This window comes from Lepisosteus platostomus, chromosome 18, assembly GCF_059453375.1.
Source record: "Lepisosteus platostomus isolate fLepPlt1 chromosome 18, fLepPlt1.hap1, whole genome shotgun sequence".
In the NCBI taxonomy this organism is placed as follows: Eukaryota; Metazoa; Chordata; class Actinopteri; order Semionotiformes; family Lepisosteidae; genus Lepisosteus; species Lepisosteus platostomus.
In genome coordinates, this window is record NC_142628.1 from 16,868,959 (window position 1) to 16,885,579 (window position 16,621).

The 16,621-nt window shown below is 51.3% G+C and overlaps 1 protein-coding gene across 8 annotated transcripts in view; it reads right to left on the reverse strand.

Moving 5' to 3' along the window:
- Positions 1 to 465: 465 nt before the first annotated feature.
- Positions 466 to 16,621, reverse strand: part of cracr2b (calcium release activated channel regulator 2B) — a 33,943-nt gene continuing 17,787 nt past the window's right edge. For 5 of the 8 annotated variants that reach the window (XM_088611395.1, XM_088611397.1, XM_088611396.1 and 2 more), the window contains 11 exons: positions 16,344 to 16,531; positions 15,576 to 15,647; positions 14,370 to 14,424; positions 7,108 to 7,187; positions 6,706 to 6,913; positions 6,352 to 6,469; positions 5,234 to 5,315; positions 3,968 to 4,082; positions 2,157 to 2,264; positions 1,979 to 2,076; positions 466 to 1,725 (listed from right to left, as the gene is read on the reverse strand). In XM_088611395.1, the coding sequence (XP_088467521.1) occupies positions 1,638 to 1,725; positions 1,979 to 2,076; positions 2,157 to 2,264; positions 3,968 to 4,082; positions 5,234 to 5,315; positions 6,352 to 6,469; positions 6,706 to 6,913; positions 7,108 to 7,187; positions 14,370 to 14,424; positions 15,576 to 15,647; positions 16,344 to 16,531 (1,212 nt within the window). In that variant the 3' untranslated portion in view covers positions 466 to 1,637. Of the gene's footprint in view, positions 1,726 to 1,978; positions 2,077 to 2,156; positions 2,299 to 3,967; positions 4,083 to 5,233; positions 5,316 to 6,351; positions 6,470 to 6,705; positions 6,914 to 7,107; positions 7,188 to 14,369; positions 14,425 to 15,575; positions 15,648 to 16,343; positions 16,532 to 16,621 lie in introns of those variants that run through there. The other 3 variants (XR_015928130.1, XM_088611401.1, XR_015928131.1) reach the window with 3 other exon arrangements.

Consider the following 16,621-nt stretch of genomic DNA (forward strand, 5'->3'; position numbering starts at 1 on the left):
TGTCTCTCAATAATAATAATACAGTGTGTGATCTCCTGTCACAGCCTGAGGAACAGTGAGCCTGTCTCTCAATAATAATAATACAGTGTGTGATCTCCTGTCCCAGCCTGAGGAACAGTGAGCCTGTCTCTCAATAATGATAATACAGTGTGTGATCTCCTGTCACAGCCTGAGGAACAGTGAGCCTGTCTCTCAATAATAATAATACAGTGTGTGATCTCCTGTCCCAGCCTGAGGAACAGTGAGCCTGTCTCTCAATAATAATAATACAGTGTGTGATCTCCTGTCACAGCCTGAGGAACAGTGAGCCTGTCTCTCAATAATTACAACAATAATAAAATAATAGGTTTGAGTAAGTACATTTTGACTGTGGAGCTATCTGCAGGTGTGTAGTAGTTGTAGTGATAATAATAAAAAATTGAAAGAGAGGAGAGAGATGAGATGATGGCAGGGGGAAAGTGAGACTTTTTTACCTTTATCAACACTTTATTTAAACAGTTGCACTACGAGAGAGACAATGGAGGAATGAGGAGACTTTGCTCTTACACATCCTCAGAGATTCACCGATTAAAAACAAAAACTTAATTAAAAACACACCTCTCTATGAATTGAAACAATTACAAATATTACATAAAAATACAATTTCATTTACAGTTCGGTGTTGGGTTAAAATGAAAAAGAAAGAAAATGAAGTATGATTTTCATACAAACACACACACATTTCATACAAAACCCCTCCTGCAGTGTTAGAACTTGTACTTTTAATTACAGCTGGTGTCTCATTGTTCTGTCAATCATTTCCCTTCTGGTATTCCTGACAAATGGAGTACTCAAATACATATCCAGTACACAGACATCATTGACTATGTTATAACTGTCCAGGTACCCAGAGCTCAGGGCCCTGTTCTAACAGTACTGACAGTACAACACCTGTCAGGCACACAGAGCTCAGAGCCCTGTTCTAACAGTACTGACAGTACAACACCTGTCAGGCACACAGAGCTCAGAGCCCTGTTCTAACAGTACTGACAGTACAACACCTGTCAGGTACACAGAGCTCAGAGCCCTGTTGTTACAGTATTGTCAGTACAACACCTGTCAGGCACACAGAGCTCAGAGCCCTGTTCTAACAGTATTGACAGTACAACACCTGTCAGGTACACAGAGCTCAGAGCCCTGTTCTAACAGTATTGACAGTACAACACCTGTCAGGCACACAGAGCTCAGAGCCCTGTTCTAACAGTATTGACAGTACAACACCTGTCAGGCACACAGAGCTCAGAGCCCTGTTCTAACAGTATTGACAGTACAACACCTGTCAGGCACACAGAGCTCAGAGCCCTGTTCTAACAGTATTGTCAGTACAACACCTGTTATGTACACAGAGCTCAGAGCCCTGTTGTTACAGTACTGACAGTACAACACCTGTCAGGCACACAGAGCTCAGAGCCCTGTTCTAACAGTATTGTCAGTACAACACCTGTCAGGCACACAGAGCTCAGAGCCCTGTTCTAACAGTATTGTCAGTACTGTCAGCCAGGCAGTGTCAACAATGTAACCAATTCTCCCCCCTCTCCCCGTCTCCCCTCTCCCCTCTCCTCAGAGCCCTGAGTTTGGACCCTCCATCTCGCCAGTCTCTAACTGCAGCAGCCCTTCGGACTGTCACTCTCCACAGACAGACAGAGGGCACTCCCCACCTCCTGGTCCTGCTGGTCTGCAAGCAGCCTGGAGAGAGACAAGAGTGCAGAGAAACAGCTGTGCAGCTCAGTACAGTGCACTCAGCATGCAGTGAGAGATCAGTAGATCTGAATGTACTCTGGTACTGCACTGAACAGCATAAAAACACACTGGTCTAGAGGATACAGTGCACTGTGATGTAGTCGTCCACTATAGTACAAGGTAAGAGATTAGTCACTCCAGTCCACTCTTGTCTTGTGTTGTACAGTAGGTGTGAGACCCAGTCAGGACATTCTCTCACCTGGCCAGGTGAGCCATGGGTTCATCAATATTGAGCCCAGCTTTCACACTGCATTCATAGAACACGGCCTGGTACTCCTGTAACACAGACACACAGCGCTGAGCTCACACTGAGTTTATTACCATTAACACTGCTGTACTGCTGTAACACAGACACACAGCGCTCCAGTTCAGAGTACCTGAGCCAGTCTCCGCCCATCTCTGGTCAAGACCTCCCTCTCAGTGTGCTCCACTGCATCCGTCTTATTGCCCAAGAGGAACAGCACTGCTCCCTCAGACACACGTTCCTGACACAGGGGGAGAGAGACTGGCTGTCAGAGACTAAAAGACAAACAGAGACACAGTGAGACAGGCAGAGACTCAGAGATTCACAACAACTCCCAGTCCTACTGGGAGATGGAGGAGGGAACTCCATTGAACTGACAGCCCAGTATGTGATCTCCTGTCCCAGCCTGAGGAACAGTGAGCCTGTCTCTCAATAATAATAATACAGTGTGTGATCTCCTGTCCCAGCCTGAGGAACAGTGAGCCTGTCTCTCAATAATAATAATACAGTGTGTGATCTCCTGTCCGAGCCTGAGGAACAGACAGTGAGCCTGTCTCTCAATAATAATAATACAGTGTGTGATCTCCTGTCCGAGCCTGAGGAACAGACAGTGAGCCTGTCTCTCAATAATAATAATACTGTGTGATCTCCTGTCCCAGCCTGAGGAACAGACAGTGAGCCTGTCTCTCAATAATAATAATACAGTGTGTGATCTCCTGTCCCAGCCTGAGGAACAGTGAGCCTGTCTCTCAATAATAATACAGTGTGTGATCTCCTGTCCCAGCCTGAGGAACAGTGAGCCCGTCTCTCAATAATAATAATACAGTGTGTGATCTCCTGTCAAAGTCTGAGGAACAGACAGTGAGCCTTTCTCTCAATAATAATAATACAGTGTGTGATCTCCTGTCACAGCCTGAGGAACAGTGAGCCTGTCTCTCAATAATAATACAGTGTGTGATCTCCTGTCCCAGCCTGAGGAACAGACAGTGAGCCTGTCTCTCAATAATAATAATACAGTGTGTGATCTCCTGTCACAGCCTGAGGAACAGTGAGCCTGTCTCTCAATAATAATACAGTGTGTGATCTCCTGTCCCAGCCTGAGGAACAGTGAGCCTGTCTCTCAATAATAATAATACAGTGTGTGATCTCCTGTCACAGCCTGAGGAAGAAAGAGTAAGTCTCTCAAATAATAAAGTTTTTACTAATTATTGCTGTTACAACAGTGCCATGCTGTGGCACTTTCTACTGGACACTTTCCTCCCTTCATAGAAAAGGCACTTCTTTACACAAAGGGTTGGAGGTGTGTGGAACAAGCTGCCCAACCAGACTGTTGAAAACAATACTCTGTCTTCCATCAAGAAAGGGCTGGAGTGGATTTTCTCATTTGTAACCTCTCTTCTGCTCTTGTGCTTCTGTTGACTTCCACTCTCTCGCCCCCTCACTCCCTCACTCCCTCCCTCGCTCATGCACTCCCTCCCTCACTCGCTCCCTCACTCCCTCACTCCCTCAATCACTCAATCACTCCCTCGCTCCCTCACTCCCTCAATCACTCCCTCTCTCCCTCGCTCACGCACTCCCTCAATCACTCCCTCGCTCCCTCACTCCCTCAATCACTCCCTTGCTCACTCCCTCACTCCCTCAATCACTCCCTCTCTCCCTCACTCACTCAATCACTCCCTCTCTCCCTCGCTCACGCACTCCCTCCCTCACTCACTCCCTCGCTCCCTCGCTCACTCCCTTGCTCACTCCCTCACTCCCTCAATCACTCCCTCTCTCCCTCACTCACTCAATCACTCCCTCTCTCCCTCGCTCACGCACTCCCTCCCTCGCTCCCTCACTCCCTCAATCACTCCCTCGCTCCCTCGCTCACGCACTCCCTCCCTCACTCACTCCCTCTCTCCCTCGCTCACTCCCTTGCTCACTCCCTCACTCGCTCACTCTCACCTGCACGCTATCCAGCCAGTTCCGGACAGCGATGAATGAAGCAGAGGAAGTGACATCATACATCGCCAACATCCCATCAGCCTTTCGGAAGTACTGCTGGGTGATACTCCGAAACCTGGGGAGAGGAGGGGGGGCAGCGAGAGGTTCCTACAATTGTCATGGGTTTCTTACTGAGGTGTGACCTTGCTGAGGCAGGGGAGGTGATGTGGCTGTTAAAGGGGAGGTGATGTGGCTGTTAAAGGGAGGTGTTTTGGCTGTTAAAGGGAGGTGTTTTGGCTGTTAAAGGGAGGTGTTTTGGCTGTTAAAGGGGAGGTGTTTTCGCTGTTAAAGGGGAGGTGTTTTGGCTGTTAAAGGGGAGGTGATTTGGCTGTTAAAGGGAGGTGTTTTGGCTGTTAAAAGGGAGGTGTTTTGGCTGTTAAAGGGAGTTGTTTTGGCTGTTAAAGGGAGGTGTTTTGGCTGTTAAAGGGAGGTGTTTTGGCTGTTAAAGGGAGGTGTTTTGGCTGTTAAAGGGAGGTGATTTGGCTGTTAAAAGGGAGGTGTTTTGGCTGTTAAAGGGAGGTGATGTGGCTGTTAAAGGGAGGTGTTTTGGCTGTTAAAGGGGAGGTGATGTGGCTGTTAAAGGGGAGGTGTTTTGGCTGTTAAAGGGAGGTGTTTTGGCTGTTAAAGGGGAGGTGATGTGGCTGTTAAAGGGGAGGTGTTTTGGCTGTTAAAGGGAGGTGTTTTGGCTGTTAAAGGGAGGTGTTTTGGCTGTTAAAGGGAGGTGATGTGGCTGTTAAAGGGAGGTGTTTTGGCTGTTAAAGGGGAGGTGTTTTGGCTGTTAAAGGGGAGGTGATGTGGCTGTTAAAGGGAGGTGTTTTGGCTGTTAAAGGGGAGGTGATTTGGCTGTTAAAGGGAGGTGTTTTGGCTGTTAAAGGGGAGGTGTTTTGGCTGTTAAAGGGAGGTGTTTTGGCTGTTAAAGGGAGGTGTTTTGGCTGTTAAAGGGAGGTGATGTGGCTGTTAAAGGGAGGTGTTTTGGCTGTTAAAGGGAGGTGTTTTGGCTGTTAAAGGGAGGTGATGTGGCTGTTAAAGGGAGGTGTTTTGGCTGTTAAAGGGGAGGTGATGTGGCTGTTAAAGGGGAGGTGTTTTGGCTGTTAAAGGGAGGTGTTTTGGCTGTTAAAGGGAGGTGTTTTGGCTGTTAAAGGGAGGTGATGTGGCTGTTAAAGGGAGGTGTTTTGGCTGTTAAAGGGAGGTATTTTGGCTGTTAAAGGGGAGGTGATTTTTGCTGACCTCTCCTGTCCTGCTGTGTCCCAGAGCTGCAGTGCGATAGGGGTGGAGTCCACTGTCACAGTGCGCACCTGGAAATCCATACCTGCCAATTATCACACAGTCCGTTATCACACAATCACTTAACACACTGCCAGCTGATATAATTAACATGATCTAAGGGTATTTAAATGTTTATTAACGCACCATTATTGACAAACTACCATAAAAGACAATGAAGCACATTGCTAATATGCCAAATAAAATACAACTTCATGTTAATACAGCACATTGCCGGTTAATACAGGCTTAATAGCACACTTCCAAGCACCTCTGGCACACTCACTGGCTCATTGACTCACACACTCACTGGAGAATTCATTCACTGGCTCATTCACCCACAGACTCACTGACTCATTCTGGCTCATTCACTCACTGGCTCACTCACTGACTCATTCACTCACTGACTCACTGACTCACTCACTGGCTCACTGACTCACTCACTGGCTCACTCACTGACTCATTCACTGACTCATTCACTCACTGACTCACTGACTCACTCACGGACTGACTCACTGGAGAATTCCCTCACTGGCTCATTCACTTACTGACTCATTCACTGACTCACTGGCTCACTGACTGATGAACTAGTTTACTGACTCACTGACTCATTGACTCACTGGTTCACTGGCTCACTGGCTCACTGGCTCACTCACTGACTGATGAACTCTGGTTTGTAGACTCACTGACTCACTCTCTGGCTCATTCACTCACTGGCTCACTCACTGACTCATTCACTCACTGACTCACTCACTGGCTCACTGACTCACTCACTGGCTCACTCACTGACTCATTCACTCACTGACTCACTGACTCACTGACTCACTGGTTCACTGGCTCACTGGCTCACTGGCTCACTCACTGACTGATGAACTCTGTTTCGTAGACTCACTGACTCACTCTCTGGCTCATTCACTCACTGGCTCACTCACTGACTCATTCACTCACTGACTCACTGACTCACTCACTGGCTCACTGGCTCACTGGCTCACTCACTGACTGATGAACTCTGGTTTGTAGACTCACTGACTCACTCTCTGGCTCACTGTGTCACTGTGTTTGTGTCTCTCAGAGTGTCTCACCCACTGTGGCGTTGATGTTGGGCAGGAAGCTCCGTCTGCAGTACCTCTGGATGAAGGAGGTCTTTCCGACTCCGGAGTTCCCGATGAAGACCAACTTAAAGACGCGCTGCGGAGGGCGCTGCTGGGCCGGGAGAGGGGAGGGGAGGGCGCGGGAGCAGAGAGAGAAAGCGAAAGTGAGAGGAATGGACATGAGACATCTAGTCTGAAAATCCTCAGTGCAGACCAGACACCCCACAGACAAAGTCAAAGCCAGTCAAATCTCGACCAATTTCCAACACTGATCGTCTCGAACCCGGGACTGCACATGAGCCGACAGCTTCACTAAGCGGTTGCTGACAACACACAGGAACTCACATCCGTGCCCAAAGGCCTGTCTCTAGGTGTCTCCTTCACGTCCTCTTTCCCTTCCTGCGGACACCCGTCCCCTTCCTGTCCCAGCTCCGCCTCTTCAAGCTGTCCATCAGCCTTCTCACCTCGCTGGTGAGAGGCGTACTTCTTCCTGTCGGGCTCTGATGTCACTTCCTCAGAGACCTGATTGGTGGTATCTGTGGGATTCAGCTGCCTACATTAAGAAAGAAAGGAAGGGATTTCCGACATCAGTCGTTTTACTATGGTATTTCTGAGACATGACCACAGTGCATTGAGGTGAGGCTTGTGAGTCTGACTCCAACCAGCCAGGCCATACAAGTGCCTGTTCAAGCCCCACCCATCCCAAAGCCATTTAGCCAATGGGAGAGCAATGAGCTGAGGACTGACCGTTTGATTGGCTTGTCCTCAAGCAGGTATTTGCCAATCACAGAGCCTTTCTTTAACAGGGGCTTCCTGGCAGGAGGGGCCTAGAGAGAGAAAGAGAGAGACAACTAAACACTGATACTAACTGGACACTCCAGTACATTAACACTGCACTGAGAGAGAGGGGTTAATACAGACACACTGACTGGACACTCCAGTACATGAACACTGCACTGAGAGAGAGAGGGGTTAATACAGACACACTGACTGGACACTCCAGTACATTAACACTGCGCTGAGAGAGAGGGGTTAATACAGACACACTGACTGGACACTCCAGTACATGAACACTGCACACAGAGAGAGAGGGGTTAATACACACATACACTGACTGGACACTCCAGTACATTAACACTGCACTGAGAGAGGGGTTAATACAGACACACTGACTGGACACTCCAGTACATTAACACTGCACTGAGAGAGAGAGGGGTTAATACAGACACACTGACTGGACACTCCAGTACATGAACACTGCACTGAGAGAGAGGGGTTCATACAGACACACTGACTGGACACTCCAGTACATGAACACTGCACTGAGAGAGAGGGGTTAATACAGACACACTGACTGGACACTCCAGTACATTAACACTGCACTGAGAGAGAGGGGTTAATACAGACACACTGACTGGACACTCCAGTACATGAACACTGCACTGAGAGAGAGGGGGGTTTATACAGACACTGCAGCACAGACAGCAGCAGAGAGAGCTGGGTTAGTGTGCTGGGTGTCATGCAGGAAACAGACAGGGTGGAGAGGGCGTCACCCCAGCACCACCTCACCAGCTGGGCCTCTTGCTCTTCATAGATCATCGCTTCGCGCTGCACTGCCTGAGACGAGCGCCTTCCCCCCTGTGACCCAGCACTCATCCAGCGCTCTGGGACCCCGGCAGAATGGGGGCTCAGTCCGCCTGCCAGCACGTGAGGTGCTAGTGTGTGCACAGACGTGCGTGGAGGGCTGGGGCCGGGTTCTGGCAGGATGATCCGAAATGAGCTCGTTCTGTCCGTCACACTCATCTGGGCGCTCGCCAGCTCGCAGAACCCAGAATCCCAGCCAGCTCACCGATCCCAAAATCCTAGCCGGCTGCCCGATCCCAGAATCCCAGACAGCTGACCAATCCCAGAATCCCAGCTAGCTGACTAAACCCAGAATCCCAGCCAGCTACTTGATTCCAAAATCCCAGCCAGCTGCTTATCTCAGAATCCCAGCTAGCTCACTGATCCCAGAATCCCAACCAGTTCACCAATCCCAGAATCCCAGCCAGTACATCGATCCCAGAATTCCAGCCAGCTGACTGATCCCAGAATCCCAGCTAGCTCACTGATCCCAGAATCCCAACCAGTTCACCAATCCCAGAATCCCAGCCAGTTCATCGATCCCAGAATTCCAGCCAACTGACTGATTCCAGAATCCCAGCCAGCTCACTGATCCCAGAATTCCAGCCAACTGACTGATTCCAGAATCCCAGCCAGCTCACTGATCCCAGAATTCCAGCCAACTGACTGATTCCAGAATCCCAGCCAGTTCACCGATCCCAGAATTCAAGCCAGGTGCTTATCCCAGAATCCCAACCAGTTCACCGATCCCAGAATCCCAGCCAGTTCACCGATCCCAGAATTCCAGCCAGCTACTTATCTCAGAATTCCAGGTAGCTGACTGATCCCAGAATCCCAACCAGTTTACCGATCCCAGAATCCCAGCCAGGTACTTATCTCAGAATTCCAGGTAGCTGACTGATCCCAGAATCCCAACCAGTTTACTGATCCCAGAATCCCAGCCAGCTCACCGATCCCAGGATCCCAGCCAGCTCACTGATCCCAGAATCCCAGCCAGTTCACCGATCCCTGAATTCCAGCCAGCTGACTGATCCCAGAATCCCAGCCAGCTTCTTATCTCAGAATCCCAGCCAACTGACTGATCCCAGAATTCCATCCAGCCATTTCTAGACGTCGCTCTTGACAGTCGGAGCCCCAACAATATGGCTGTGCTTTTTGTCCCAGACGCCTGCGCCCCTGTCCCACCCCCAGACCCGGGACTGTTGGTCTCCTGGGGCGACTCGGTCGATGTCCTGCGGAGGGTTTCCACTGCGTGTGCCAGGTCTCCTCCTCTTCCCGAGACTGGGGAGGCCTGCGCGTGACCTGCGCTCGGGAGTGTGGTTTGTCCCACTGCCGGTCTCCCCCTCCCCGGGACGCTCCCGGTCCCGATACGTCCCACTGCTCGTCTCCCAGCCTTCCAGGGCTCAGCGCGGAACTGGAACAGGGATTGGGGTTCCCACCAGGCCCTTAGGGGTGCCCCCCTAAGAGGAGTCCAAGTGAGGCGAGGAGGACAAACTTATCAGCCTCCCGCAGTCTGGGCTCACGACAGCTCAGGTTCTCCAGCTGGACAACCAGCAGGATGACCTTGCTCCAGGCACAGACTGGTGTGGTAAACAACTCAATAGGTAACCAGTACTGAGAGTACTCCACTTTCCAGTCAGTGTGCAGGTGAGCAGTACTGAGAGTACTCCAGTCTACTCCCTCAGTGTGGGCAGGGGAGCAGTACTGAGAGTACTCCACTCTGCTTCCTCAGTGTGGGCAGGGGAGCAGTACTGAGAGTACTCCAATCTTTACTTCCTCAGTGTGGGCAGGTGAGCAGTACTGAGAGTACTCCACTCTGCTTCCTCAGTGTGGGCAGGTGAGCAGTACTGAGAGTACTCCACTCTACTCCCTCAGTGTGGGCAGGGGAGCAGTACTGAGAGTACTCCACTCTGCTTCCTCAGTGTGGGCAGGTGAGCAGTACTGAGAGTACTCCAGTCTACTCCCTCAGTGTGGGCAGGGGAGCAGTACTGAGAGTACTCCACTCTGCTTCCTCAGTGTGCAGGTGAGCAGTACTGAGAGTACTCCAGTCTACTCCCTCAGTGTGGGCAGGGGAGCAGTACTGAGAGTACTCCAGTCTACTCCCTCAGTGTGGGCAGGTGAGCAGTACTGAGAGTACTCCACTCTGCTTCCTCAGTGTGGGCAGGGGAGCAGTACTGAGAGTACTCCAATCTTTACTTCCTCAGTGTGGGCAGGTGAGCAGTACTGAGAGTACTCCACTCTGCTTCCTCAGTGTGGGCAGGGGAGCAGTACTGAGAGTACTCCACTCTACTCCCTCAGTGTGGGCAGGTGAGCAGTACTGAGAGTACTCCACTCTGCTTCCTCAGTGTGGGCAGGGGAGCAGTACTGAGAGTACTCCACTCTGCTTCCTCAGTGTGGGCAGGGGAGCAGTACTGAGAGTACTCCAATCTTTACTTCCTCAGTGTGGGCAGGTGAGCAGTACTGAGAGTACTCCACTCTACTCCCTCAGTGTGGGCAGGTGAGCAGTACTGAGAGTACTCCACTCTGCTTCCTCAGTGTGGGCAGGGGAGCAGTACTGAGAGTACTCCAGTCTACTTCCTCAGTGTGGGCAGGTGAGCAGTACTGAGAGTACTCCACTCTACTCCCTCAGTGTGGGCAGGGGAGCAGTACTGAGAGTACTCCACTCTACTCCCTCAGTGTGGGCAGGTGAGCAGTACTGAGAGTACTCCACTCTGCTTCCTCAGTGTGGGCAGGGGAGCAGTACTGAGAGTACTCCAATCTTTACTTCCTCAGTGTGGGCAGGTGAGCAGTACTGAGAGTACTCCACTCTGCTTCCTCAGTGTGGGCAGGGGAGCAGTACTGAGAGTACTCCAATCTTTACTTCCTCAGTGTGGGCAGGTGAGCAGTACTGAGAGTACTCCACTCTGCTTCCTCAGTGTGGGCAGGGGAGCAGTACTGAGAGTACTCCAATCTTTACTTCCTCAGTGTGGGCAGGTGAGCAGTACTGAGAGTACTCCAGTCTACTCCCTCAGTGTGGGCAGGTGAGCAGTACTGAGAGTACTCCAATCTTTACTTCCTCAGTGTGGGCAGGGGAGCAGTACTGAGAGTACTCCACTCTGCTTCCTCAGTGTGGGCAGGTGAGCAGTACTGAGAGTACTCCACTCTACTCCCTCAGTGTGGGCAGGGGAGCAGTACTGAGAGTACTCCAATCTTTACTTCCTCAGTGTGGGCAGGTGAGCAGTACTGAGAGTACTCCACTCTGCTTCCTCAGTGGAGTGTCATGGTTCTTAAGTTGTGGGGGTTGTGGGGGAGTGATAGTATAGGGTTAGTGTCATGGTGGTTGAGTTGCTGTGTTGGTTAGTTTCATGGGTGTTGAGTTGCTGTGTTGATTAGTGTCATGGTTGTTGAGTTGTTTTGTGTATGGCTCAGGCGGAGGTCAGGGCTCTTGGTCACTGGGTTACTGTGTGGTGTGTTTCCTGCTGTTGCCTTGCCTGTCTGGAGAGCTGAGACAGTAACCAGCTTCCTTAGAAAATCTGTCAAATAACTACACTGAAAATGAGAAAGACCTTCATCACAGATGGATCTTCACCCCCTGAACCTGAGCTCTGTGAAGGGAGATGTTCTGTGTGACCTAACAGACAGGCAGACAAAAATCACACTAAGGGGGACAGAGAGATTCACCCGTCTCCTTTATTGAGCAAAAGTTCATTACTGAATTATAATCAAAACGAATAGCAATACACCATAGAGATCATGACCTTCATATACCGAAAATCTAGTGCACACCCAAAACCAAAAAATGATGTTGGATACATGGAGACACACATACTGATATAGTGTTAAACATACACACTGACACACACTGACATACCACTCACTGGTACACTGACACACACAGTGATACACACTGACACACACACACACACACACACACGCACGCACGCACGCACGCACACACAGGTACACTGACAAACACTGGTACACAGACACCCACTGACACACTGAAATACTGACAATCTGACAGACACACACACTGATACGCACTGACACACACACACTGGTACACTGACGCACACTCTCACACTGACACAGGCACACTGGTACACTGACACACACTCTCACACACTCTTACACACTGACACACACTCTCACACTAACACACACAATCTCACCAACTGACTCACACTGACACACACTGAGACACACACTCTCACACTGACACACACACTCTCACACTCTCACACTGACATATACTGACACACAGTGACACACACACTCTCACACTGATACACAGTGACCTGCCCTTCCAGTCTTGAATTGCAGGGGGTTAAGTCTGAATGACCAGCTGGCCAGCCTGAGTGGAGGACCCTGACCGTCCCATCAGTCACTGTTGTGACTATGTACAGCACACTTTCACCTGATCCCAACCCTATGATTTCACAGCAGAATAAAATCAAGAATAAAATCTCAAGAACAAAATCAAAGTGACACACTTGAAAAACCTGGAGCTCCAGACAGTGACACTGTTCTCCAGTACAGCTCAGCATAGTCCAGTACAGTCCAGTACATCCCATCACAGTCCAGTACAGCTCAGCATGGTCTAGTACAGTCCAGTCCAAGTCCAGCACAGCACAGTCCAGTACAGCATAGTACAACTCAGCACGGTCTAGTACAGTCCAGTCCGGCACAGTCCAGCACAGTCCAGTACAGCCCAGCACAGCTCAGTACAGTCCAGTACAGTACATACAGCTCAGCACGGTCTAGTATAGTCCAGTACAGCACAGTACAGCAAAGTCTAGTACAGTCCAGTAAAACCCAGTCTATTACAGTACAGCACAGCACAGTCCACGTGCACAGTCCACAGCCCACAGCCCAGCACAATCCACGGCTGAAACGTTGTGTTTTCATTCTTCTCTTTTCAGCATGGAATAAACCTATTACTTGTTCCTTTGTAGCCTACGCATGCTGACGCAGCTACCCACCTGAACTAGTATAGTACAGTCCAGTACAGCCCAGCCCAGTCCAGTACAGCACAGTACAGCTCAGCACAGTCCAGTAGTACAGTACAGTACAGTCCAGTACAGTCCAGTATAGCCCAGCACAGTCTAGTGTAGTACAGTACAGTACAGCCCAGTACAGCTCAGCACAGTCTAATACAGTACAGCTCAGCCCAGTCCAGTACAGCACAGTACAGTACAGCACAGTCTAATACAGTACAGCCTAGCACAGTCTAGTACAGTACAGTACAGCTACAGTACAGCATAGTCTGGTACAGTATGGTCCAGTACAGCACAGTACAGCACAGTCCAGTACAGCTCAGCACAGTCTAGTACAGTACAGCACAGCACAGTCTATTACAGTACAGCCCAGGACAGTCCAGTACAGCTCAGCACAGTCTAATACAGTACAGCCTAGCACAGTCTAGTACAGTACAGTACAGCTACAGTACAGCATAGTCTGGTACAGTATGGTCCAGTACAGCACAGTACAGCACAGTCCAGTACAGGTCAGCACAGTCTAGTACAGTACAGCCCAGCACAGTCCAGTACAGCACAGTACAGCCCAGCACAGTCCAGTACATCCCAGTACAGCCAAGTCCAGTACAGCCCAGCACAGTCTTATACAGTCCAGTACAGACCAGCTCAGCACAGTCTAGTACAGCACAGTACAGCACAGTCTATAACAGTACAGCCCAGTCCAGTACAGCTCAGCACAGTCTAATACAGTCCAGTATAGACCAGTACTGTCCAGTACAGATCTGCAAAGTCCAGTACAGTACAGTACAGTCTAGTACACTCCAGCACAGTCCAGTACAGCCCAGCAGGATCCAGTACAGCCCAGTACAGTCCAGTATAGCCCAGCACAGTCCAGTCCAGGACAGTCCAGTACAGCCTAAAACAGAGCGGTACAATCCAGTCCAGTATAGCCCAGGACAGCCCGGTACAGTCCAGCACAGTACAGCACAGTACAGTCCAGTATAGCCCAGCACAGTCCAGTCCAGGACAGTCCAGTACAGCCCTGTTTAGCCCAGCAAAACACAGCACAGTATAATACAGACCAAGGCAGAAGACCAGCCCAACTAATACTGGCCAATAGAGTCCAGTCCCTCTCGCACAGCTGCGTGGTCGTGTCCAGTGTGCTCTACTGTCCAGCCCAGCGCCACACTCAGCTCAGCTGGATCTGAAACTGATCGCGGACAGTCTGAGGAAGAACAAGCCTCACCAATACAAACCAGGAGGCCAGTGCGGACCCACAGAGCCCAGACGCAGCCCAGTACACGCCAGTCCAGTCTGAGCGGGTGGGTGTGTCTAGAATGGGTGGAGGGGGTGTGTCCAACAGTGGTGGGCGTGTCCACACGGAAGATATATAGAAGGAGGAGGAGTCAGGAGCCTCTGTCTCAAACTAACCATCTTCTGAGCGTGTCGGGCATCCTTCTCATCTCTGAGCTTCTTATTCATCTCCCTGAGACAGAGAGAGAGGAGCAGGGGCAGAGGGGGGAGAGAGGAGCAGGGGGGAGAGGGGGGAGAGAGGAGGAGGGGGGAGAGAGGAGGAGCACAGGGAGAGAGAGGAGCACAGGGGGAGAGAGGGGAGAGAGAGGAGTACAGGGGTGAGAGAGGAGGGGGGAGAGAGAGGAGCACGGTGGAGAGAGAGGAGCGCGGGGCAGGGAGAGGGGAGAGGGGAGCAGAGAGGAGCACAGGGGGTAGAGAGGGGGGGAGAGGAGCACAGGGGAGAGAGGGGAGGGGCGAGAGAGAGGAGCACGGTGGAGAGAGAGGAGCACGGGGCGGGGAGAGGAGAGAGGGGAGAGAGGGGAGGGGCGAGAGAGGAGCACAGGGGGAGAGAGGAGCACAGGGGAGAGAGGGGAGGGGGAAGAGAGGAGAGGGGAGATAGTGGAAGGAAGGGGGAGAGAGGAGGCAGAGAGAGGAGCACAGGGCAGAGAGAGGAGAGAGGAGAGGAGGGAGAGAGACGAACACAGGAGAGGGAGGGAGAGGAGGAATTGAAAGAAGAGATCAGGAGAGGGAAAGGAGAGAAATGAAGGAGAGGGAGGAAGAGGAGGCAGAGGGATGGAGACAGCGAGAGTGAGGTGGCCGGGAGGGAAGGAGAAAGGAGGAAGACAGAGGTAAGAGGAAGATCTTCCAGAGTCCTGGCCCAGCAGCCCAGCAGCCCAACAGCACTCATTTAGACACAAATCAATACATTCCTGAACACACTAGAAGACTTTCCTGCGTTATTGTAGTTCAATTCTGTTTATAAGATAAGATAAGATCACTTTATTGGCCCTATACAATTTCTTGTATGAGGAATTCTTCTTTTCACAGACCCCAGCTTGCTCTCCATTAGACACACAGACAGGGAGAGAAGCTGGGGGTCAGAGCGCAGGGTCAGCCATTTATACGGCACCCCTGGAGCAGTTGGGGTTCAGGGCCTTGCTCAGGGGCCCAACAGAGTAGGATTCCTCTGCCGGCTGTGGGATGTGAACCGGCAACCTTCCAGTCACAGGCGCAGATCCTGAGCCACAGAGCCACCGGACTATACTGTCCGTTCGTCTAGTGTTCTGCAGCACTGTTACTCTAAACCCTAAAGTCCCCCCAAGACACTCAGACAGACGGCTGTACCTCAGCAGGTCCAGTTGTTTCATCAGACTCTCCTTCTCCTTCTGCATGTTCTTGGACACCTTCAGTATGTCCCTGGAGCAGACAGACAAGTCAACCCAGTGAGAGACAGACAGGCCACCCAATGAGAGACAGACAGGCTGATCCAGTGAGAGACAGACAGGTGGATACAGAAAGTCAGACTCAGACAGAGAGGGACAGACAGGCTGGGTGCAGACAGTCAGACACAGACAGTCAGACTCAGACAGAGAGGGACAGACAGGCTGGGTGCAGACAATCAGACTCAGACAGAGAGGGAAAGACAGACAGTTGGACACAGACAGACAGTGAGACGCAGACAGAGAGGGACAAACAGACAGTTGGACACAGACAGACAGTCGGATTAATGCAGACAGAGAGGGACAGATAGACAGTCAGACACAGACAGTCAGACGCAGACAGACAGAAAGAGACAGACAGACAGAGAGGGACAGACAGAGAGAGAGAGACAGACAGACATACAGACAGACAGACAGACAGACAGAGAGGGAGACATAGACAGACAGACAGACAGACAGAGAGGGACAGACAGACAGACAGAGAGACAGACAGAGAGAGAGACAGACAGACAGACAGACAGACAGACAGACAGACAGACAGAGAGGGACAGACAGACAGAGAGAGAGAGAGAGAGAGAGAGAGAGAGAGAGAGAGAGAGAGACAGACAGACAGACAGCGAGACAGACAGGCGGATGGGTGCAGACAGCCCGGGGCAGGGAGCTGGGGAGATACCTCTCCTTCTCCCTCTGCTCTCGCAGGGTGCTCTGCTGGGTGTGCTGCAGGAGGCTGTGTACTCTGTGCAGCTCCTGCCGGCTGGCCTCCAGCTGCTCGGCCAGCTGTGTGTTGACCCTGCGCAGCTGCTGGTTCTGGGATCGAGTGTCCTGCTGCTCCGCGCCCAGGGCTCTCAGCTCCTGCTCCAGCTGAGAGACCGGCAGCGTCAGGACCGGCACTCACTGTCCCCTGTCTCTGCCCCTCTCACTCTCGACCCCTCTACCCCCTCTACCCCCCCA